Here is a 25,240-nt window from a genome sequence, read left to right as displayed (position 1 = left end):
CCAGCTACTCTGTTTCTTGGAGTTAAATCCTTTATTTCTTTTTGCCAAAATGTAGGTGTTTCCAAATGATCTGTTCTTGGCTCTATTCAGAATCACCAGCCCTGAACTTTTCCCTAAGTGCAGTTTTCCATTTTAATCTGCCTGTCTGACATCTGCTCCTGGATGTTCAGCCTACACAAAATATGTTTCTTACTGAATTCATCTTCTTCCTTCTCAAATTTATCCTTTCTACTCAGTTTTCTATTTCTGCCTACCCTTTTCACAATCACTTAAGAGGATAGAAGCTAGTAGTTTGAATTACCCCTATAGAAAATGGTATTACTGTTCACAAATACCCTACTTTTATCTCTTTTTGTGGCTTACCCATGTTTAACCCACTGACTTTGACCTTGATCTGCTGATGTTTTTTGGTGAAAGGGATGTCAGCAAATATGACACAAGCCACATTCTTTAAGGAGCACTGCACATTTCTGCTGACTTTCTGCTTCTTCCTCTCTTACAGTACCCAAACAGGGGCTGCCCCTTCAGCCTGGGTCTAGGAATGAGAAAACAAAGGAAAGCCAAGCAACATCAGGAAAGTCACAATTGTGGCATGTTTTCGAAACGAGGAATAAATACTTGTTATTATAAACCATTGATACTAGTAGGTTATTTCTTATAACTCCAAATATACATGTTTGTTTTACTCTCACTTTGACATCAAATCCATTGCAATTTCTATTGGTTCTACATTTGTAATGTATCTTCCATCCTTTTACTTTTATACCACCACTATCCAAATTATGTTGATCATTACCATTCCTCTGGTGACTGCAATTCCTTATGCCTGTCTTTTTCTCTAGTTTCTATCTAGCGGACTCTTCCTCAAGTGAACTTGGAACATCTCACTTTTAGCATCTCACTATTCAAATACAAATGATTCTCCAAGGGCAAGAAAAAGTTTCACAGAAGACTAAGTAATCCATTTGTCAAATAGTGCTGACAGGTCAAGTCAGAGAGGAATGAGAAATGACCACTAAATTTAGCAACACATATTTGACATCAATGAAAGTCACTGCTAACGCTAATAAGAAAGCCATTCATTACCTCAGGAAGAAAAGATTTGGAAGTGTAGAGTCTAGAGACAATAGGAAGAGAGGAAATGGAGACAGAAACAGAATTTTAAAAAACTTTTCAAGGGTTTTGGTGTAAAGAAGAGCAGAGAAAGAGGGAAGTGGCTCAAGGGCGATATGGACTTTTCCAAGGGGGCTTTGTCATATTTATTTACAGTGAGAGAGAAATGTCAACATGTGTGTGTGCAGATAGGAATAACCTAGTGGGAACAAACAAAGAAAAAAACTGATGATGCGGGCAGCTTAGAAGTAATGAAGCTAAACATTTGAACAGAAGATAGTAGATGGGATCCAGTACTTAACTGGAGTGTTCAGTCTTGTATTAGCAGCTGAGACAGTTTCAATAGAGTAATAGAAGATATAAAGTGAGCTGTAAGAAGAGATCTAGGGTGGTGAGAGTTCTATTTGAATTGCTTCCATTTTCTCAGGGAAGCGGTAAGCATGCTAATTGGGAATGAGAATGGGAAGAGGAGATCAGAAGCATGAGGAGACAGAAGAGGTGTGGATTATCTGTTAAGAAAATGGAAGGATGACTGAATAAGGGGATGTAGGATTTGGGGGCAAACCATGTGTTCACTTGAGATTACTAGTCACAAATCAGTCCGCAGGATTTTTGAAATTTTCCGGCCACATTCAGCTGAACAGATTCAGCTGGGCAGTAGATGAAATGTCGGATTCAACTACAGGTTAAAGTTTTGTTAGTCAAGTAAGCAAAGGGAAGAGTGGGCAGTGGGATAGAGGGGATTTCTATAGCCAATAAAGGGATTTTTTTTTTTAAGTGATCATGGAATTTAACTTGCATGAAGGTAGTATTTTGGCAAGTTTGAAATTAAGGAATAAAAGGTCTTGGTAGAATTATGTGGCTTCTCTGATGACTCAAGGGGTAAAGAATCTACCTGCAATGCAGGATACGTGAGTTTGATCCCTAGGTTGGGCAGATCCCCTGGAGGATGAAATGAAAACCCACTCCAATATTTTTGCCTGGAAAATGCCATGGGTAGAGGAGCCTGTCAGGCTACAGTTCACAGGGTTGCAAAGAGTCACATAGGCTTGAGCAGGCATGCACACACAGCAGAATTATATTATTCTTGGAGCAGGGACAATAAAAGGAGTAAACTGAAAGAATTAGAATGATTATTATCATAATATTCAAAATTGTTCCAACAGGGAGGGCAGAAGCTCTTATTAACAACAAGTTCTAGGATGTGATGGTGGGTGCACATGGTTTAAGATAGAAGACAGGATCATTGCAAGGCATGGTGTCAAGGTCCTGAGAAGGTAGGCTCTGGGAAAGTGTGTAAACACTGATACCATAATGGGTTATGATAGGAGTCGTGTTAGAGGAAGTGACAAAAACTGAGTTACCATCTTGAATAACTGAGGGAGAGGAGCTAAAGGTTCTCAGAATGACAACACCAAGAATGGGTAGCAGGGAGTCTAGATTGATGTGAGGGAAGAGCTTCAAAACCAGATGTTGTCAGAAGGGGCGGGGCAGTGATTAGAGGCAGGAGGACAGGTCAGCTACATCCGGGCCCCATTGCAGGAGGTCTGTGAGTGATGTGTAGGGACTCAGAAGCCTGCGGGGGTGGAGATGGTTGACTGGGAAAAGAAGATGAAGGGTGTGATTCAAGACAAGAATACTGTTACAGGTAACTTAGCTGATGATGATTTTAACTTCTAAAAAGTGTGGTGAAAAGGTTTCTAATATCTGAAGGCGTGGAAGATGAAATTCGGAAAAGGAGGATTTACCGAACTCTATAGCTTGGGGGTAGAGATATGAGAGAGCAACTTTTAATTATCACATTAAATGTATGTCTTGAAAAGTATGATGTATGTATCAACAGAGTTTGTAAATCAAACATCTTCTATATAAATGTTAACAGTAGGAGAACTACATCACACATGCTTTTGTTTAATAACAGATGAACAGAAACCACATAGCGAATGTCTAAAACAAAATACCAAAGTGTTCAACATATAACTTGTTACCCTCAAGTTAAATTTTAGCAGAAAAAAGTTAATTAAGCTAAAAGACCATGTTTTCCTTGAAACCTTTTGCAAAGATATTTTCAAAACATCATTAATCTGACAAAACAATGAAGGCAAGAATAATTCATCAGCTTGTAGGTTTATATTGGAAAATGTTCCTATGCCAGGGAATGAGATAAAGAACACCCAGGGAAATAGTGAGTTAACATTCTTATCTTTAGGGACTTCTTGTATTTTAAAATGAAAAAGTACCTTTGTGGTGTGGTCAGCAGCTGAGACACACAGTGCAGGTTACAAAAACATGGAGCCAGTGGATGTAGAGGGTTCAACACTCAGGATGCCTGACCCTGTGAGGGTAATGGGCAGCCCTTCTCCAGGGACTGGAAGAAAGATGATCGTTTCCACTCTGAATGAACATCGTGGGCTCAGTGCTTCAGACAAGCCTCTCTCCCACTTCAAGACGGGCCCTATTAGATTTCCCAGGTGTATAAAAAGGTCTATGCCAGGGTTTTAATAGAGACAGAGGCAAGAGACAAGGAGAAGAAATGATTGTTGACGGCGAGCAAGAGACTGTCAGCAAGATAGACAGCTGACACAGATGAGAGGAGCAGCAAGGACAGAGAGCACTTCTCCATGTAGCTCCTGCCAGTCACAGCCTGTAAAGGTTGGCATTCACCACCTGGGGCCCTTGGCTGTGCTGAGCCCTATGCTCTGCGTCTGCACCAGACCCACCATAAGCCTTGTGGAGCTGAACTAATGGGCTCATTACTTGTGCCTACATACAAGGGATAATAAAAGGCATGATAGTGTCTGCTGACTGACCAAGAGAGAGTCTTTCAAGGAAAGAACACTCCTGTAGTCTGAAAAATCAACCTCACTCTCTCTTAATGTATTATAGTGTTAAACAGTTTATAAGACATTAGAGATCTTCCAGGCCCAGGATTGAACCTGAGTCTCTTGTGTCTCCTGCATTGGCAGGTGGAGAGTCTTTACCCCTAGCACCACCTGAGATGCTATAACAATGTAAATAAGTGAATGTTTCAAATATCCTTTGAACAAAGAGAACTTCTAGAGCTTGATAGATTTTTCTCCTAAGAGGGGAAATCAAACTCTAACTTCTCTATCTTGTATCTTATTGCCTTTCCTCTTCATACCTGCTAGCTTGCTACGTAGATACAATGTCTAAAATGCACCAGACCACATTTACAATGACTAAATGGCCTGTGGTCAATAGGACTTTGAATTAGCCTGTTTGTTATTGTGTGCATGTGCTCAGCTAAACTCATAAGACAAACAACTTTGAGATAATTAGATGGTGCTGATTGTACCTGGGGTATGCACTTAACTTTCATAATTATTTCTGCATTGAAGACTACCCATACCATTGCATTCTGCAAAACAGAGCATCACAGTAAGGGAAAAACATTCAGAGTCCCTAGTGACCATCAGTATTCATTTGAACACTATTATCTTACCATGAGTCCAATATCTTGGAAAAACTCCAAGGTGGCAGCCAATCAAGAATTATGATCTATTTTAGATAGAAATTAAACCATAATAGGCAGAAGTAAAATCTAAAAGTCATAATCAATACTGACACCCACTGTGTTAATGTGCTGCTGTCATTACAATAATAATAGAATCATAAGGTTAAGAAAAGCATCTCTCTTCAAAGTGTGGTGATTAAGCCTTTAATCCAAAGAGAACATTTTTGTGGGTGAAAATTTATTTCAAAAGCATGTTTCAAGATAGAAAACATTTAAAAGTTAATTTGAGGCTCACTCCATATATCACACAGACAACTTAACTTTACAAAAGGGTTCCTATTGATTTTTAGAAAATTAGAGAAGGAGGCCAGCTCTCCTCCTGCTGCTTGCTGGCTTAGGGGATGTGACACTCATCTTTTCTGCTTCCTACTGGTTCTTTGTACTGTTATACTTCAAACCACATCACACGAGTACCTACTAGGAAAGAGACACTTTAAGTTAGAATAATCTTAACTATATCCAATCTCTAAACTGGAATATCGGTCAAGAAGGCCCAGGTATGTGGATATAGTTTGAGATTTGGCAGTCAACAGAATGTGTGCATGTGTGCGAGAGAGGCGAAGGATCATGTTCATACGGTATCTAAATATAAACAAAATGCATTTGGTATGGTAAATGCATTCACTCTCCCTGCTTTGGTTACCTCATTTGCAAAATGCAGAATACAGCACTTTGGTTATGAACACAGGACTCGTGGCACGGCATCTTGCCTATAATTAAACAATGCTAAGTCCCCTTCCACTTCTCTACTGCCATATGCAGGGAGAAGGGAGCAAATATCCACCACCCTGCATAGATGTGATGGAAACTCCATTCAGTAGACAGACCTAATCAGTTTCCCAGTGTTCTCTTTGAAGATGTTTCTATACACTTCTATTCTAGAGGTGTTATCAGTGTACCAGATATTAGTCATGTTCTAGGTAAGTAAAGAAGTCTTATGTTTGTTTTCTTACTTTAAAAGATGGGACATTTTTTTAAAAATTAACAATTTTTTTCTGTGATGAGAAGGAAAAAGAAGTGTGCTTGGCACTGTAGAAGATTACAATTGTCCTATTAAAGTATACTTGGGATGATGGACCAGGTATAAGAGCTGAATATCAAACCACAAATACCAAAATATATTGCCTCTTTTTGCTGATAAAAATGTCATCAGTTATGAGAATAATGCACAGATCCAATGGCAGCCTAATAAGACTTCAAAGAGACAGAATATCATGCTCTATTTTAAAGCACATTTCTTTTAAAATTGATGACTATGGACTAATTTTTCCAGTTTCAGTATGTAAGCTACAAATCTAAGCTTTTATATCTAAGAACCTCACACAGTCTTTTCATTTAAACGTTTAAAAAAATAACCTCTTTAGAATCCCTGTGCTAACCCATCCTTGCCCCAGCTGTTTGACTCAACGGCATCTCAGCTCTGCATGCTGTGACAACTCCAGTTACAGAAAGGTATGACACTTACTAACGACAAGGCACATTCACAGCTGGGAACTTCAAATGACAGTTTTATTTTAGAGTCAATGCTGCCTGCTGTTGGACACAGGAGGGTATGATTTGTGTGAGTATTATTCTTGATATTTTTAGGGAATCACAGAGTTAAGGATGTTAGCCAGAAGAATATCTGTTAGAAATATGATGAAAATTAGTAATTTTCCTTATAATTTGATTCTTCTAAATATTGCTGCCTGTTTCTTAAAATGGTAAATAGATGATTGATACGATGCCACATTTTCTTACAGATATTTTGTAAGGTTGAAGCAGCGAGTCTTATAATGTCACCTTTCCATTTTCTTGGTTTAGTTCTATTTTTCTATTATCACCCTGTAGAGTTACTAACAGAGAAGCTATGGCTTGATATTTAGAAGGACAGAAAGAATAAGGTACAACTCTCATATCTGTTACTTTATCTCCTGGTAGCTATTGAGTTTGATGGCATACAAAGAGAATGAGAATGTTATAGTTGAACAGAATGCCACCATCCTTACCCAGCCCAAAATCACATGGCAGAGTCCTAACCCCCAGCATGTCAGAACGGGTCCTTCTTTGAAGGTATCGTCTTCCCAGAGGTGATTAAGTTAAAGTGAGGTCCTTAGGTTGGGCACTAATCCATTATGACTCTTTATGTGACTATAATAAGGGGACATTTGGATATATATGCACAGAGTAAGACAATGTGAAGACATAAAGAGAAGACAGCCATCTACAAAGCCAGAAGAGGGACAAGAACAGGTCTTCCTCTCATGGGCCTCAGAAGGAGCCACACCTGCAGACACCTGCATTTCCTCCTCCTATCCTCCAGAACCATGACATTACATTTCCATTGTTCAAGGTGCCCAATCTGTGGGAGGTTTGTTACAGCAGCCCCAGCAAACTAAAACAGAGAAAAATGTCAGGCCTTAAGAACAGACAAAAGAGGTATCACCAAATTATGACTATGAGCCAAATCCAAGTTGTAGACCCCATGAGCTAAGAATGCTCTTTACATTTTTACATGGTTGGAAACATTTGTGGCAATTGTTTTTCTCTGTTATCTAAGCACATGCATAATTTCTTGATTTTGTTTCTTAACGTACAAAGTCTATAATATTTATTAACTGACCTTTACCAAAAAAATTTTGCTAATCCCTGGCCTAGATAAGAATCAAGCTAAGTTCAGTTCCCATTGTGACATTTAATTATTGGGACTTCAGTTACATTCATTGAGCTTTCCTATTTTTATATGCGGAATAAGGCTTTATGATAATTTTCCAATTTCACAGAATTAGTATCAAGGAATAAATCAAAAGATGAAGAATGTGAAAAACTTAAGAAATGTTGAAAGGTCTATGAACATATAGTTTTTCCCTAGAAGTATTAATATAAATTACATAAACAGCAAGTATTAGAAGTCTACAATTTTATTCAATGAATTTTCTAAACTCAGAGATGAGTTCTGCATTGTTTTAGATGCAATCAAGACATACTCAAAGCAGAATTTCTGATGAAAATTGTCATTAGATATCCTAGTAATATACCTCACTATTTAACTAAGATGTACAAACTATTAGGTATAAAATAAACTACATGGATATACCATACAAAATGAGGAATATAGCCAATATCTTATAATAATTAAAAATGGAATATAACCTTTAAAATTTGCAAATCACTACCCTGTACACTTATAACTTATATAATAACTTACATAACATTATACAGCAACTATACTTCAATTAAAAAATAAATTTGTGGTTTCAGTATCTTGGCCAAAATATTTTTAAATGATCACCAGTAAGAGTTAAATCAATACATTTTACACCTTAAATTTACACAATGTTATATGTCAATCTTATCTCAATTTTAAAAAAAGAAGCGAATAGCAGTATTCTGGGTAATAATGACTTTCAAAGACATTCACACATAATAAACCCTTCCATAATGTCTTCAGTGTTAACAGTATTATCTACATTCATCCTTTTCTACCTACAGTTTTAAAACAAAGTCCCCATAAAAAAATATTTCACTCATTCATTTAAGAAGACACTAATTGAGTACTAACAACATATCAGGCTCTGTGCTAGATACTGAGAATATAAAGTCAGATAAGACATGGAAAAATATTTTTGATACCATATGGATATTATTATATAATACAAGGATATACAAGATGAAATGGTATTTCAGGAAAATAGATGTACATAGACAATAACTGCATTTGAAACTCAGGATAAGGGAGCGAATAGGACACAGTCCCTGTCCTAAGACGCAGCATAAGCTTCTGGGATAGACAGACACAGAAGAAGAGCATTCAGAATAATGTGGTGAATTTTAAGATTGAAATACACCCAGTACACAGAGGAAAAACACTGAGCCTATTAAGGTTTTAAGGAAAATTCACAGAATAAATAACACCTGAAGTGAGTCTCAGAGAACAAGTAAGAATTATGAAGGAGATAGAAGGGTTGAGTATGGAATTCCAGGTCTAAGCAAAGACATGGAACAGCTGATTTCAGCATGTGTATATGTATAAGTAAGAATTACTTACACAAACTCCTTGGATAAGATTTATCCCATGTGATAGAAGAGCATGCAAACATTAAAAGGCATACTTTAAAAAATATTTAATGCTATTGGGTAGGTTCCTTATGTAAGTGGCTAAAGAAAGTATAATCTATCGTATGGATGCTATAGCACAAACTGTATAAACAGAGTGATTAGCAAGCTTAAGAGGAAGTACATCAAAGCAGTATTCTTGGTTGTTTTGAGGGTGGGAGGATTATGAATTATTTTTAGATTCTTTTTTATACTTTTATTTATTCTGTGAACCTTCCTCAATAATCACGGAAAAGCTTTACAGTAACAAAATAACTATTTAATTCAGAAAATAAGCACTCATTTGTAATGAAAGCACTTTCATTTGCAACTTATCTAAAAAAAAATATGGAAGCTCTGTTGATGCTTAAAAAAAATCCCAGCTCACTGCAAATAACTTTAACCATTTCAAAGACAAATTAAGTAAAGAAAAGGAATATAGACAGAGCACATATGACACTAATAAATATGTCCATGCCACTCACTCAATACAACCAAATGAAGAAGGTACAGAATTTATAATATCAGCTGCCAGCCGGAAACCCTCAGTTTAATGATCCCAAGTTGAATGTCTCATCCTATTAGTTAGCCTATAAAAAATAGAATTCATCCACAGCCTTATATGAAGGGGAAAAATAACAACTGTTTCATGTATAGATGCAACTCTTAAATTAAACAGTTTAATTCACTGATAAACAACTCTCCTGTTTTATTGCTCTTTGTGGAAAAAAATCATATTATATAAAAGGCCCACATTGTTTTTCCCCTCATATAAGTACAATTTTAGTTTTTTTTTTTCCTACATATAAGATGAATATTTCTCCCCTTTCCATTTCTATTACCTCCATGAGCCTGTTAGAAATAGATATTTCAACAGACATTAGATTTCAAGATTATGATAGATTTACATGTAAAAAAAGAAGCAAGACACTGCTGAATTGTTACCAATATTAACAAACTATCGGACTTTCAGAAGCTCTAAGTCGTGTGAAAATATTGTTCTGTCAGTTGTGTGTGTGTTAGTTGCTTAGTCGTGTCCGACTCTTTGCAACCCCCTAGACTGTAGCCCACCAGGCCCCTCTGTCCATGGGATTCTCCAGGCAAGAACACTGGAGTGGGTTGCCATTTCCCTCTCCGAAAGGAACTATAGAAAGAAAGAAAGTGAAGTCGCTCAGTCGTGTGCAACTCTTTGTGACCCCATGGACTGTAGCCTACCAGGCTCCTCCATCCATGGCATTTTCCTGGCAGGAGTACTGGAGTGGGTTCCCATTCCCTTCTCCACTGTCAGTTGTGTTTTTACATTTATTGACAATCTTCAGTAGAAATAGAAAATGATTACATGTACTGAAGGAACTTACCATCACTTATAAAGTTGAAAACAAAGATCTATTCATATTTTACAGTATGTCTAGACCAAAAAGGACAGCTAAAATAATTTAAAAAATCAGAAAATGTTATCCAGTCATGATAAAAACCTTATCTAAATTATTAATTTTATGAATAATAGGAAGAGTACAGGAACTGGATTCAAATCCAGCCATTACCATTTATTAGAAGAGAAACGGAAAAGTGAAAGTGAAGTTGCTCAGTCATGTCCGACTTTTTGTGACCCCCATGGACTGAGGAGCCTATGAGGCTCCTCAGTCCATGGAATTTTCCAGGCAAGAGTACTGGAGTGGGTTGCCATTTCCTTCTCCAGGGGATCTTCCTGACCCAGGGATCAAACACAGGTCTCCCGCATCGCAGGAAGACGCTTTACCATATTAGAAGAGAAGCGAAAGGCAAAGGAGAAAATGAAAGATATACCCATCTGAATGCAAAGTTCCAAAGAATAGCAAGCCAGGCTTCAACAGTACATAAACCAAGAACTTCTAGATGTTCAAGCTGGATTTAGAAAAGCCAGAGGAACTGGAGATCAAATTTCCAGCATCCACTGGATCATAGGGAAAGCAAGAGAATTCTAGAAAAACATCTACTTCTGCTTCATTGAGTATGCTAAAGCCTTTGACTGTGTGGATGACAACAAACTGTGGAAAATTCTTAAAGAAATGGAAATACCAGACCACCTTATCTGCCTCCTGAGAAATCTGTATGCAGGCTAAGAAGCAACAGTTAGAGTGGGACATGGAACAAGGACTGGTTCCAAACTGGGAACGAAGTACATGAAGGCTGTATATGGTCAACCTGCTTATTTAACTTATATGCATATTCAACTTATATGCAGAGCACATTATGAGAAATGCAAAGCACAAGATGGATTCATGCCAGGACAAATATCAATAACCTCAGATATGCAGATGACACCACCCTTATGGCAAAAAACTAAGAGGAACTAAAGAACCTCTTGATGAAGGTGAAAGAGGAGAATGAAAAAGCTGTCTTAAAACTCAACATTTATAAAACTAAGATCATGGCATCCAGTCCCATCATTTCATGGCAAATAGATGGGGAAACAATGGAGATAGTGATAGACTTTATTTTTCAGGCTCCAAAATCACTGCAGATGGTGACTGTAGCCATGAAATTAAAAGACACTTGCTCCTTGAAAGAAAAGCTATGACAAACCTAGACATCATATTAAAAAGCAGAAACATTACTTTACCTTAAAAGGTCTGTCTAGCCAAGGCTATGGTTTTTCCAGTGAAGTGAAGTGAAAATTGTGTCTGACTCTTTGCAACCCCATGGATTACACAGTCCACGGAATTCTCCACGCCAAAATACTGGAGTGGGTAGCCTTTCCCTTCTCCAGGATGATTTTTCCAGTGGTCATATATGGATGTGAGAGTTGGACCATAAAGAAGGCTGAGTGCCAAAGAACTGATGCTTCTGAACTGTGGTGTTGGAGAAGACTCTTGAGAGTCCCTTGGACAGCAAAGAGATCAAACCAGTCAACCCTAAGGGAAACCAACTCTGCATATTCATTGGAAGGACTGATGCTGAAGCTGAAGCTCCAATACTTTGGCCACCTGATGTGAAGAGCCGATTCATTAGAAAAGACCCTGATGCTGGGAAAGATTGAAGGCATGCGGAGAAGGGGATGACAGAGGACAAGATGGTTGGATGGCATCACCGCCTCAATGGACTTGAGTTTGGGCAAGCTCTAGGAGATGGTGAAGGACAGGGAAGCATAGTGTGCTACATACAGTCCATGGGATTGCAAAGAGTTGGACACGACTGAGAGACTGAATAACAACAACCATTCATTAACAAAGTGTCTATAAGAATGTGACTTGATCAAAGCACTGTCTGCCTCACTTATAATAATGACAGTATAAAAATTCCACTTCATATGGGTGCTATAAAGATAAAATATAATACTGTACTTAAATAATATGGTATGTGGGCTGTAATGCTAGATCCTCAATATATACAGATAATATATAATATGGGTATTTTTACTACAATAAGCATGTCCCCTCTTTGTCTTGAACATCATCATCACCATCTTCAAAAGATTTATTCGTAAATTGTTTTTGCAGGAGATAAGTTAAAACTACTGCAGAAGTAAGAGTATTAGGGAAAACATCCTCTATTGGGAGATTAATTCTAATATAATGGCAAAGGTTAGCCATGGCCAAGTTTAATATCAGGGGCAGCCTTAAAAAGGGTGGTAAAGCATACAGCCACATGATATATCTTTTCAAATATATTAAAAGATATGTCAATCAAAACAACTTGGGCTAGTCCTGCTGTCCAAGCATCCTTTGAACCTCAATGGCTTTTTAGGCTTGATTAAGCCAGCCTAAAAAGCTCTTCTATTGTAAGACCTTTGAGGACAGGATCCCCTGGGATTGAGCACAGAGTTTGACAGAGAGCCAGGTTCTCAATGCATGTATACAGTGTGACTTAATTCTCTGAAGGATATTACTTAAAAGTATTGGAAGTTTACAAGATTATTCACAATGAGGTCAAGTAATGCTGAGAATCAGGACACAGGAGAGAAGTTAGCAGCAGTTTGTAAGCCTGCAAAGATGAGCAAGGTACCAAAAGAAAGTTGAGGGGGCAAATAAATTTTTTTCTACTTCTCCAGTGTTTTGCATTGGTCTCTCCCTACTTAAAGAAAGGAGGGGAAATGACAGGCCATTTAATTATAAATGAAATAATTACATTTACTTTTATCTATTTTCATCACAGTCCATTAATCTTTTTTGTGTTTGTTTTTAATTACTGTGGAAAACCAGTAGGTTAATGAAGGAAATACTTAAGATATGGGAATATACCAATTCTGTGATTATGTGGGAATGAATCAACAGAGAATAGAAGGAACTGTTGAAATGTACATAAATTAATGACAAGCATCATGAATCCAGACTCTAAAGATATTTGCTTGGTGGCTTAGGAGAAATCTCTGTCGCTTTTGTGAATCTTGTTTGCAGAAGCCATAAAAATACCAAAGGCCTCCTATCCCTAGAAATGACACCCCCTTCTGATTTTATAAGAATCTTCCATGAGTCCTTTTGCAGAGGCAGTGCAGTTTCTACACATTGACGAAAACTGTGAAAGCATCCAAAATATACCACTGTGAAAAGCTTTTTCTTTCTTTTGAAGTCCCCTCATCTGCCTAAAAGAGTCTCCCTCAAAGGATGCAACTGTCATCAATCTCCTCCCAGGGAGCTTTGCAGTCAGTCAGGAGTGACTCCTATCACCAGCGACAGAAGGCACTGAATAAGAGAATGCCTAAATAGACTTGGTCACACAACTATCACATCTCCCATCTCCTCTTCTACAGTCCCATTAATTGTTCCTAAAAGTCATCTGCTTTCCCATAAGTATCCTTTTCCTAGTCCCCACTTCCCTATGAAGACGTCCTGGTTCTAATCACTCCCTGAGCTACATCTTTCGGTGCTCTCCTGCATCATATGTGGATAAGAATGTGGCTCCTGTTTTTTAGTCAGTGCAAGTTGCAGGCCACCAACCACTAAACCTAAGAGGGTGGAAAAAACGATTTCTCCTTCTAGCAGGGGACTCAGTATTTGGCACTAACTTCCCTCAATACAATAAGTTAGGATGACTGACAATCTGACAGGCATGTAATATCATGATAATCCTTAATGAATTTTGTAAATTTGTCCATCAGTTGTGATTTTAGTTTCTGAATTATAGTATCAAAAATGAAATCAGGCTCTCCTTTAATACAATACAAAAATAATAATTTCTATGATATATGATGCTTTATATTTTTTTTAAAAGTCATGATTAAACAGGCAAAAGTAAGGGAAAAGATTAATAGATTGATCAGTTTATAATTGAAATAAACCATCCCTGCTTTTAAGAATATAGTGTGTTAGTCAGTCGTGTCCAATTGTTTGCAACCCCATGGGCTGTAGCCCACCAGGCTCCTCCATCCATGGGATTCTCCAGGCAAGAATACTGGAGTGGGTTGCCATTTTCTTCATCCAGGGGACCTTCCTGACCCAGAGATCGAACCCAGGCCTCTCACACTGCGGGCGGACTCTTTACCCTATGAGTCACCAGGGAAGCCCTGCTTTTAAGAGTATAGTTTAGATGAAATGTCTTTTCCTACTGTTCATGGGGTTCTGAATATTCATTAGAAGGATGCATGCTGAAGCTGAAACTCCAATGCTTTGCCCACCTGATGCAAAGAGCCAACTCCTTGGAAAAAGACCCTGATGCTGGGAAAGACTTGAGGCAGGAGGAGAAGGGGATGACAGAGGATGAGATGGTTGGAGTTGGTGATGGAGAGGGAAGCCTGGAGTGCTGCAGTCCATGAGGTTGCGAACAGTTGGACACGACTGACTGAACTGAACTTAGATGAAATGTAAGACAATCCAGAAAAGAGGTAGAAAAAAGGTATCTTTGTTATTGAAATTCAAGGGATTTTGTTCATATTCAGTAAAGAGTGACACCTGGAGCTTTGTCTTCCTCTCTTTTGAGACTGATTCATTCTATCATCATAATGAGTTAATGGGCACCTGAATAAATCATCTACATAACTGAATTCTGACTTCTGTGATCATTCTACTTTAGTAACTTAGGTGATGACTTGTGCCTTGTTTAATATCTAGAACTTTAGCTCTCAAATGTTAAACCTCATACAATATTTTATTTCAGTTTTTTCATAACCCTTCTTGCCCTAACTTTGAATCTCCATTGAATTTGACACTGGTGTCTATTCCCCCTTCTCTCCATTGCAAAAATACCAGTTAACTCGATCTGTCCTCTGCTTTGTGTTAAGAGTGGATTTCTCTGTGTCTTCAATGGCTACTCTTCTTTTATTCTCTTTTTAAATATCAACAGTTCATTCTCAAGACTTGTTTTTTCACTCTACATCACAGATCCAAATGTGCTCTTAGCTTGAACAATGTTGATCTGCAGAGTGTTTTAAACAAAATTAATTACAGTTACTTCCATAACAGGCCTCACAGTCTCACCTCAGCGACGCTATGATTGGGATACAGTCTTTTTTTTGTTTGTTTTGGTCCTATCTTACATTAAAAACTTAAAAATGAACTCAAATAGTTTTGCCACAATTCCTTGTACCTGCTGGCAGGGTTCTCATGACTGGCAGCATTCTCATTCTGCATCATAGGTATCACCACTAGTGAATATCTTTAGGAAACTTAAATGGACCTAGGAAGTTTACAAGATCGTGTAGGAGAATGTTCATAGACTCCTGCTTTTTATGAGCTCCTCTGCGATTTCCAAGATTTTCTGACATTGAAAAAATATGTGTATCTTTAACTATCTGTTGTCCTCACAGATCTGCTAAGATAGTTACCAATACTTAAAAATTGGGAGAGTTCTCAAAAAAGTCTAGACACTTGATTTTTCTTTATGGTTTTCAAAAAAGGAAATGTTGGGAGGGGTAAATTAGGAGTTTTAGATGAACATATATGCATCACTATATATTAAAAAGATAATCAACAGAAACTACTGTATAGCACAGAGAACTCTATTCAACATTCTGTAATAACGAATATGAGAAAAGACTGTGAAAAAGACTAGATATATGTAATATACGTATAACTGAATCACTTAGCTTTATACCTAAAACTAACACATTAAACATCAACTATACTCTAATATAAAATAAAAATTAAATAATAAGTCAAATGGTTTGGCAATTCTCAGCCCTCCTGTCCACACTGGTGCATTTCCACAGGCAGCGACCTCCAATAGCTGAGAACAGATGCTTAGTTAGACTCGTCATGTTACCACATCTCATCTGCTTCACTCATTTCATGTGATGTTCCTCATCCCTGTAGGATTTGGGCTTATGATGTGCATAATGCATATATTCACTATTTTATTCAAGCACCTATAGAATGTCTGGACCTATATTTCAAAGGATAAAACCACCTGGAAGTTACATAGTTTAAGGGACTGAACTGTGTCCATATCATCACCTTCCACTACCAGATTAACATGGTGAGGTCCTCATTCTCCAATGGGTCTATGGTGGAGACTGCACCTTTATGGAGATAACTAAGGTTAAACAAGGTCATAAGGGAGTGGTGACTATTCCAATCCAACTGGAGTCCCTATCAGAAGACAAACAGGCACTAAAGGTCTCTTTCCCTGCAAGAGAGCACAGAGAAAAGGCCTTGTGAGGACACAGTGAGAAGGTGCCTGTGTGAAAGCCAGAAAATGCCCTCACAAGGAAATGAATTTTCTGACCCTGTAATCTGGACTTGTAGCCTCCAGAAGTGTGCGAACAAGCCATCTATTGTCCAAGCCGCCCAACCTGTGATCCTTTGTTATGGCAGTCCGAGCAGAGTACTATATTCAGGCTAAATCCAAGTTTCTCTCCAAATGATGCCCCATTTCTGCTCTTCAGTCTGTGTTCATCTTCCCTCACCTGGACTTTTACAGTTATGTCCTAAGCAGTCTACCTATGTTTTAATCATCCTTTTCAATATTTGCTGTGCAAATGTTCTTTTTAAAGTATAATGATTATAACATGTGTTCTTGCTTTAAAAAAAACTAAGTAAAATAGGTAAAATACCTTATCACCTAGAGATCCAAATACTCCAGAACAGCCATCTGGATTCATTGGCTCTTGTCCACTCTTGCCCACATCCCCAAGACACTAGCAAAATCACATTACCAATGGCTCTGACAAATACTCTCTCCTTGACAAAACTTTATTCAGGGTCCTCTGAGGTTGCTTCTCAACTCATCCTTGAACCTGGCCCCTTGCTGGGCTGCATAGCCCAGTTTTATTACAAATCTTGCTAGGTCCTCCATGTAGAAAGAATCCTCCACCCTTGATAGCTAATCATCTTCAATATCTGGTCAACTCTTTCATCCTCCACCCTCAGTACCTAAATGGCATGGCCTAGACATTAACAAGAATCTCACTGAACGGATTTAACAAGAATCCCCCTACCCTCTATTTCCTTTCAATAGGCTTCCATCCCTAATCCCTCTCATTCTGCTTGTTGGCTATGAGCCCATTTATTCTTGCTGTTTTCTGAACTGAGCCCAGTTCTGTATGGAGGTCTTCTTTCCCCTACTGCAATAGTTCCTAATGAAATCTGTTTTTATTTCTTTAGCTCCTGTCAGCTTCTGGATTTCTTTAACTCCTTAAACCAGACTCTACCATGCCTCTACACTTTCATTCCCCTATTACCTTTGATTACTCCCAGGTTGAGCTTCCCTTGTGGCTCAGCTGGTAATTGTTGTTGTTCAGTCACCAAGTCATGTCTGACTCTTTGCAACACATGCACTGTAGCACTCCAGGCCTCCCTGTCCCTCACCATCTCCTGGAATTTGCCCAAGTTCATGCCCAATGTTTTATTTATGGCCTCATTTAAATCATATTGCTTTTGGAAGTGTTTTCTTATACTCCCAAGTTTAAATAATTACTTTCCTTTGGTGTTTCTAAGGCACTTTACATATATATCTATTATGACTTGGTCAATTTTACTATCATTTTATTTTTTGTTCACATTGTTCTTTCTGACCTATAAACTCAGGGTCTTTCACAGTTATTATTTTGTTTTACTTTTACCCAAGGTGCTGTTATGATGTTAGGCATTTAGGAAAAATTACATATTTATTAACCAAATATTGTTAGTGCTAGTACAGAAGCCAGTGAGGACAGTAATAGGAATTAGTAAATCAAAACAATAACCATCTCCCACCCTCTCCCCAAAATTAACCTTTAAAAGCTCAATGAAACTGTTAAAATGTATGTGAATTAGGACTGACCTCATTATAACCAGAGCCAAACGGATGGAGTCTACACATTCTGTTATGAATTTATTTTTTGAAGTTCTCAGAGAGCCTCCAGAATGTCTACAAGGATTTGCCCCGTTCTATAATATTCTCCCGGCTGCGACGGCTCGGCACACACTGGTAATAGCAAACACCCTATTCCAACAACACAAGAGAAGACTCTACACGTGGACATCACCAGATGGTCAACACCGAAATCAGATTGATTATATTCTTTGCAGCCAAAGATGGAGAAGCTCTATACAGTCAGCAAAAACAAGACCGGGAGCAGACTGTGGCTCAGATCATGAACTGCTTATTGCCAAATTCAGACTTAAATTGAAGAAAGTAGGGAAAACCACTAGACCATTCAGGTATGTCCTAGATCAAATCCCTTATGAGTATACAGTGGAAGTGACAAATAGATTTAAGGGACTAGACCTGATAGACAGAATGCCTGATGAACTATGGACAGAGGTTCGTAACATTGTACAGGAGACAGGGATCAAGAAAATCCCCATGGAAAAGAAATGCAAAAAAGCAAAATGGCTGTCTGAGGAGGCCTTACAGATAGCTGGGAAGAGAAGAGAAGTGAAAAGCAAAGGAGAAAAGGAAAGATATTCTCATCTGAATGCAGAGTTCCAAAGAATAGCAAGGAGAGATAAGAAAGCCTTCCTCAGCAATCAGTGCAAACAAATAGAGGAAAACAACAGATTGGGAAAGACTAGAGACCTCTTCAAGAAAATTAGAGATACCAAGGGAACATTTCACGCAAAGATAGGCTCGATAAAGGACAGAAATGGTACGGACCTAACAGAAGCAGAAGATATTAAGAAGAGGTGGCAAGAATACACAGAAGAACTGTACAAAAAAGATCTTCACGGCACAGATAATCACGATGGTGTGATCACTCACCTAGAGCCAGACATCTTGGAATGTGAAGTCAAGTGGGCCTTAGAAAGCATCACTACGAACAAAGCTAGTGGAGGTGATGGAATTCCAGTTGAGCTATTTCAAATCCTCAAAGATGATGCTGTCAAAGTGCTGTACTCGATATGCCAGCAAATTTGGAAAACTCAGCAGTGGCCACAGGACTGGAAGAGGTCAGTCTTCGTTCCAATCCCAAAGAAAGGCAATGCCAAAGAATGCTCAAACTACCGCACAATTGCACTCATCTCACATGCTAGTAAAGTAATGCTCAAAATTCTCCAAGCCAGGCTTCAGCAATACGTGAACCGTGTACTTCCAGATGTTCAAGCTGGTTTTAGAAAAGGCAGAGGAACCAGAGATCAAGTTGCCAATATCCGCTGGATCATCAAAAAAGCAAGAGAGTTCCAGAAAAACATCTATTTCTGCTTTATTGACTATGCCAAAGCCTTTGACTGTGTGGATCACAATAAACTGTGGAAAATTCTGAAAGAGATGGGAATACCAGACCATCTGACCTGTCTCTTGAGAAACCTGTATGCAAGTCAGGAAGCAACAGTTAGAACTGGACATGGAACAACAGACTGGTTCCAAATAGGAAAAGGAGTATGTCAAGACTGTATATTGTCACCCTGCTTATTTAACTTATATGCAGAGTACATCATGAGAAACGCTGGGCTGGAAGAAACACAAGCTGGAATCAAGATTGCCGGGAGAAATATCAATAACCTCAGATATGCGGATGACACCACCCTTATGGCAGAAAGTGAAGAAGAACTAAAGAGCCTCTTGATGAAGGTGAAAGAGGAGAGTGAAAAAGTTGGCTTAAAGCTCAACGTTCAGAAAACTAAGATCATGGCATCTGGTCCCATCATTTCATGGGAAATAGATGGGGAAACAGTGGAAACAGTGTCAGACTTTACTTTTTTGGGATCCAGAATCACTGCTGATGGTGACTGCAGCCATGAAATTAAAAGACGCTTACTGCTTGGAAGGAAGGTTATGGCCAACCTAGATAGCATGTTTAAAAGCAGAGACATTACTTTGCCAACAAAAGTCCGTCTAGTCAAGACTATGGTTTTTCCAGTGGTCATGTATGGATGTGAGAGTTGGACGGTGAAGAAAGCTGGGTGCCGAAGAATTGATGCTTTTGAACTGTGGTGTTGGAGAAGACTCTTGAGAGTCCCTTGGACTGCAAGGAGATCCAATCAATCCATCCTAAAAGAGATCAATCCTGGGTGTTCATTGGAAGGTCTGATGTTGAAGCTGAAGCTCCTATACTTTGGCCACCTCATGCGAAGGGTTGACTCATTGGAAAAGACCCTAATGCTGGGTAGGATTGGGGGTGGGAGGAGAAGGGGACGACAGAGGATGAGATGGTTGGATGGCATCACCGACTCGATGAACATGGGTTTGGGTAGACTCCGGGAGTTGGTGATGGACAGAGAGGCCTGGCGTGCTGCAATTCATGGGGTCGCAGAGAGTCGGACACGACTGAGCGACTGAACTGAACTGAACTGAACTGATAATATTCTCCAAGGTTACTGAGGAAATGGGGCTGGTGTTGGACAGATATGACTGCAATCTTTGAGTAACAAAATACTTAAAACACAATACAGTTGGCTGTTGGAACCCCTCCTCTTTTCTTTGGGGCCATTTCAATCTGCTGAGAAGAAGAATTCAGCTGTTCTCTATCGTTCATCACATTTTCTTCAGAAGTTGATCAAAGGGAAGCCTGTAACCATCACTACAGCAACACAAACAATTCAAATCCACTGCCATCCTAGCCAACTGGGTACTTTGTCATTATACAAATGCATTTTTCACTGATACACCTTCTGGAAAGAATATCTAAGAAATATGAAAAAGTAGTAAAACATTGCTGATTTTTTTTTGCTTTTAAACTTTATCAGTGAATTATTGCAAGTCCTAACATTTACCAATTTATTAAAATGAACTAATCACAAATTATGTCATAATATTTTTTAAAAAACCTCAATAAAAAATAAAAATTAAATTTAAAAAATCCAGGAAAAAAACAAAAACAAACTTGACTAAGGTAGCTGGGAAGCTACAAGTCAAGGAGTTTAAAGATTCAACTCCTTGCACTATTATATTCACTAAATGAGGGCATTAGGCTAAATGAGCATTTCTTAAAATATTATAGGAGCAAATTATCATTATAGAGAAAAAAGTGGGGGAATCAGTGATGAGAAAATTTTAAGGAGCAATGAATTAAATAAAGTTAAGCAGGTTTCATTTCAAACTGAAAGACACCTCAGTACCTTTAGTCATTCTTGTCTCTCCTATTTGGAATGGATATCAGAATTAAGAAAATTTTATGAAAAACCAGAAGCTAACACAAGGACTTTCACAACTTTAATATGTAAGATGGTACACTTTAATACAATATGCCTCTTGAATCACTTTCTGAATATATGCTTTTAAAAGAACTTGAGATTTATCTATAATAGTAGATAAAACTCCTATAGTAGGATTCTCACTATAACCATATTGCTGTTTATTATATAAAAGTGGACAAAGTTCTTTTGCAGCCCTCATATTACATAATTCTTTCAAAAAACTTTTACACAATTTTCAAAATCTGAATCCAACAGAGACAGATACAACATATCATTATCTAATTTAAAAAAGGGTGACTGCAGCCACAAAATTAAAATATGCTTGCTCCTTGGAAGAACATTTGCTCCAGCCTTCTACAGACCTCCTTCCCAGCCACTCTAGCAAGGCCTTTGCCTCTACCCGTGGCCACACACTGACTGACACCTGATGGCCAGTGATGGTTTACACATTCACCAAGACCAGCAGTGGGACAACCAGGGCACTGGGCATGTCATCCAGTTATGCTGAGTGGCTGCAGGGCACGTCCCTTCTAGTTAGGGCCTGACAAAATGTGGTCCTTTAGAGAAGGGAATGGCAAACCATTTCAGTGTTCCTCCCTTGAAAATCTCATGAAAACCTTGGAAGGAAAGTTGTGACAAACCTAGACTGCATATTAAAAAGCAAAGACATCACTTTTCTAACAAAGGTCTACATAGTCAAAGCTATGGTTTTTCCAATATCATGTTCAGATGTGAGAGTTAGACCATAAAGAAGGCTAAGCGCCGAAGAATTGATATTTGCGGACAGTGGTGCTGGAGAAAAGTCTTGTGAGCCCCTTGAACAGCAAGGAGATCAAACCAGTCAATTCTAAAGGAAATAAACCCTGAATATTCATTGGAAGGACTGATGCTGAGCTGAAGCTCCAATACTTTGGCCACCTGATGCAAAGAGCCGACTCATTGGAAAAGACCCTGATGCTGGGAAAGATTGAGGGCAAGAGGAGAAGGGGATGACAGAGGAGCAGATGGCTGGATAGTATTACTGACTCAATGGACTTGAGTTTGGGCAAGCTCCAGGAGATAGTGAAGGACAGGGAAGCCTGGTGTGCTGTAGTTCATGGGGTCACAAAGAGTTGAATACAACTTAGTGACTGAACAACAACAAAAGATTAGTGTCAAAAATACAATAAAGATTTATGCCATTGTTATTTTAGTAGTCTCTTCCACTTGACAAAACATAGATAATAAAAGCAAATATTTCCAAATGTCATTGTTTTATTTTTACATGTTTATGTTCAGTGTTTAGTTTTCATAGGCCTAGCCTCTACTTGTTAATTTTAAGATAGTGGTTCACTAGTTTTAGTGTATATCTGAATCACCTGATTAAAGTTTTGATTGCTGGACCCCAAGTCAGCAAGTCTCCAATGGAGCTGATAATCTGCATTTCTAAAAAGTTCCTAAGTCATGTTGATGCTGAAGATCCAGGTATCACACTTCAAGAATTATGACTTTTGCTGGTCCTAATTTATTAGATGGAGCCCTGCATCTTTCTGTTGGTCTGAGTTTCATCAGCCAGGCCCCAATCTGAAGCCTTAACAAAGAGAGCTGGTTATCCCACGTCTCCAAAATAAGTTGCCTTTGTAATAATTCCTGGGTTCTGCTATCATTAATCTCATTCCCAAAGACCAACAGATTTTTTTTCCCTCCCTTTAATGTTTTCCACTGTCTGCTAACAATATGTAGGTCATTAGTTTCAAAACATGGACCTTTGGATTTCTTTCCCTCTAATCACTACTTCCTATTTCCCAACATAACTCATTCCCACTCTGATATAATATCCTTACAGTATATTCCCACTCTTACATAATATCCTTGCGGTATCTTGTCTCTTTCCCCAGCCTTGTTTGTTTCTTCAACTATCGCTAGCCTATATGAATGGATCTCTATGTTCATTCCTTTGTTCATTCATTCCAAAAGCATTTGTTAAAAGCTCAACGTATCATAAATGAGACAAAAATTTTTTGCACTCCTGTGCTTACACTGTTGTGAGGGAGATACAAGATAAATGTGTAAACAAACAATTAGGGTTGATGTGTACACTAAAGAAAATAACTTAAGATAATGGGAAAGAAAGTGACTGGAAATGAAATGTAGCTTAGCTGCTCCGAAAACACTTTGTTAAGAAGGTAACATTTAAACTGAAAAGGGCATTCTAGGCAGAGGAAGCATCACTTTGAAAGCAGAAAGAGGACCATTGTGTTTGAAGCTAGTGAGAGTCAGTGAGGGAAAACAGTTGAAGAATAGTTCAGGTGGGGGTCAGAGTGAATAAAATTTTGTATAAGCCTGTTGTAACCACATGCTTCACACAGACACCTTATATACAGCCTAGGAGACTAGCACATACACAGGATGGGGTCTAGGCCAACAAGAGTTAAAACATCAACTGCATTTCAGTGAGCAGGAACTGAAGACTGATATCAGAATGCACCGTCTAGCCTTAGGAGCTGGCTCTATTAAAATGCACAACGAATTATACACAGTTCTCATTTCAGAATGTGGATACATTAGGTCTTAACATTTTGTCTCCTTCATAAATAGTGAATTAAAGAACTACTCCAGGGATTGATATACAATAGTTCTAGAAATAGGCAATCTCTCCCTGCTTAAGAAATCAAGCATTCTGAGTGAAGAGGGGGTAAAATCAGGTCAGAGTATGTCTTACAACAACATTTCACAAAGACAATATTTTCAAACAGCAGTGATTCTGATAAAATTGGCAAAACAATTCCCAGCAAAATAATAACTAGTATATGAAAACACACCAGCCTTTAAGCAATTTGAGATATGAAAGAGGTTAGCCTAAAGCAAGATTTAGTTGTATGCTTTCAAGAAACCCCTCAAGAAAAGCATCAAGCTCATCTTACAACATAATTAGAATTATGTTTTAATCTTTATATCATTAGCCCTCAGGTAGAACTGAGAGCATATGAATCAAAAGGAATTTACCAGTCAGGGTTCTTTTCAAGGAAGGAGCAAAAGTCTTCATTTATAATTTTGCTTTTGTAGATTTTAAAATTTGCCACCATGTAACCTGAAATTTATTAAATATTCTCACCAGCAACACAATTCCTTTTAGTATACAGAATGAAAATTCTTATAAGAAAAAGCACCTTAGTTTTCAAAATGTTCCAAAATAAGGATAAAAACTCATTTGGTTTATACTGTAAAACTCCTAGGATCTCACTTGTGAAACTGCTTTCTGTACTTCTCACCATCAAACATGCTGATGGCATTACCTGTCTGCATCCACAGTGACATCATGAAGCCCTCTCTGAATGACGTCCCTGGAACTTGCTGTGTCTGGTACTCGGTTCAGACTTCTCGTGTACAGGTTGAGCCCTCCATCTGTCATGTAACTGAAAATGAGAGCCTAATTAATCAACAGAGAATTGAATGACCTCAGCTGTATAATTTAACTTAATAGTGTTCACAAATTTTAATATTGTAATTATGAAATATGCTCTACTATAGTTTTTCTATATAAATATCTTACTTACCAGGAAGTATTAGAAAATCTCTTGAAGTTTATTAGGAAATTAATCTTCCTTACTGCAACAAGTACTAGCCTATTATAAAACCTTCCTTCTTTCTCTCCTTGTTATCAATATTTTGAAGAGACTTAGCAAAATAAAAGCAAGATCATTTCATCTTGTAAACACCATTTTTGAAGAATTGAAGGTCCCAGGAGTCATTTAAAATTTGATTAATTTATCTGACAAATAAAATGTACACCACAATTGACCACTATTATAAAATAACTAAGATGTATTAAATGTTTAAGATGTCACCAGGAACTGTTCTAAATGGTTTACTTGCAATAACGTTATTATCCCCATGTCAGTGATAAAGAAAATAAGCACAGAATGTTTAAGGATTGGCACCAAGTCACTCAACCAAGTCACAGGAGAATTGAGAATAAATCTAGAAAGTCAGCTTCAGAAACCATCATCTTAACCACCATGCATAGCTGTGTGAACTGAAGGACCACACTGCCTGACTCACTTCCTGT

General features: G+C 38.2%; 1 protein-coding gene across 4 annotated transcripts in view; it reads right to left on the bottom strand.

Annotated features, from left to right (window-relative positions):
- The window catches only part of NAV3 (neuron navigator 3), a 375,406-nt gene that overhangs the window by 122,236 nt on the left and 227,930 nt on the right, over positions 1-25,240 (bottom strand). For all 4 annotated transcript variants that reach the window (XM_081483945.1, XM_081483946.1, XM_081483947.1 and 1 more), the window contains one exon: positions 24,468-24,587. In XM_081483945.1, coding sequence (XP_081340071.1) covers positions 24,468-24,587 — 120 coding nt within the window. The remainder of the gene's footprint in view (positions 1-24,467; positions 24,588-25,240) is intronic.

This window comes from Giraffa tippelskirchi, chromosome 4, assembly GCF_054371585.1.
Source record: "Giraffa tippelskirchi isolate mGirTip1 chromosome 4, T2T-mGirTip1v1.2.pri, whole genome shotgun sequence".
Taxonomy (NCBI): Eukaryota; Metazoa; Chordata; class Mammalia; order Artiodactyla; family Giraffidae; genus Giraffa; species Giraffa tippelskirchi.
Note: the sequence above shows the minus strand (reverse complement) of the source record. Positions and strands in the feature narration are given on the sequence as shown.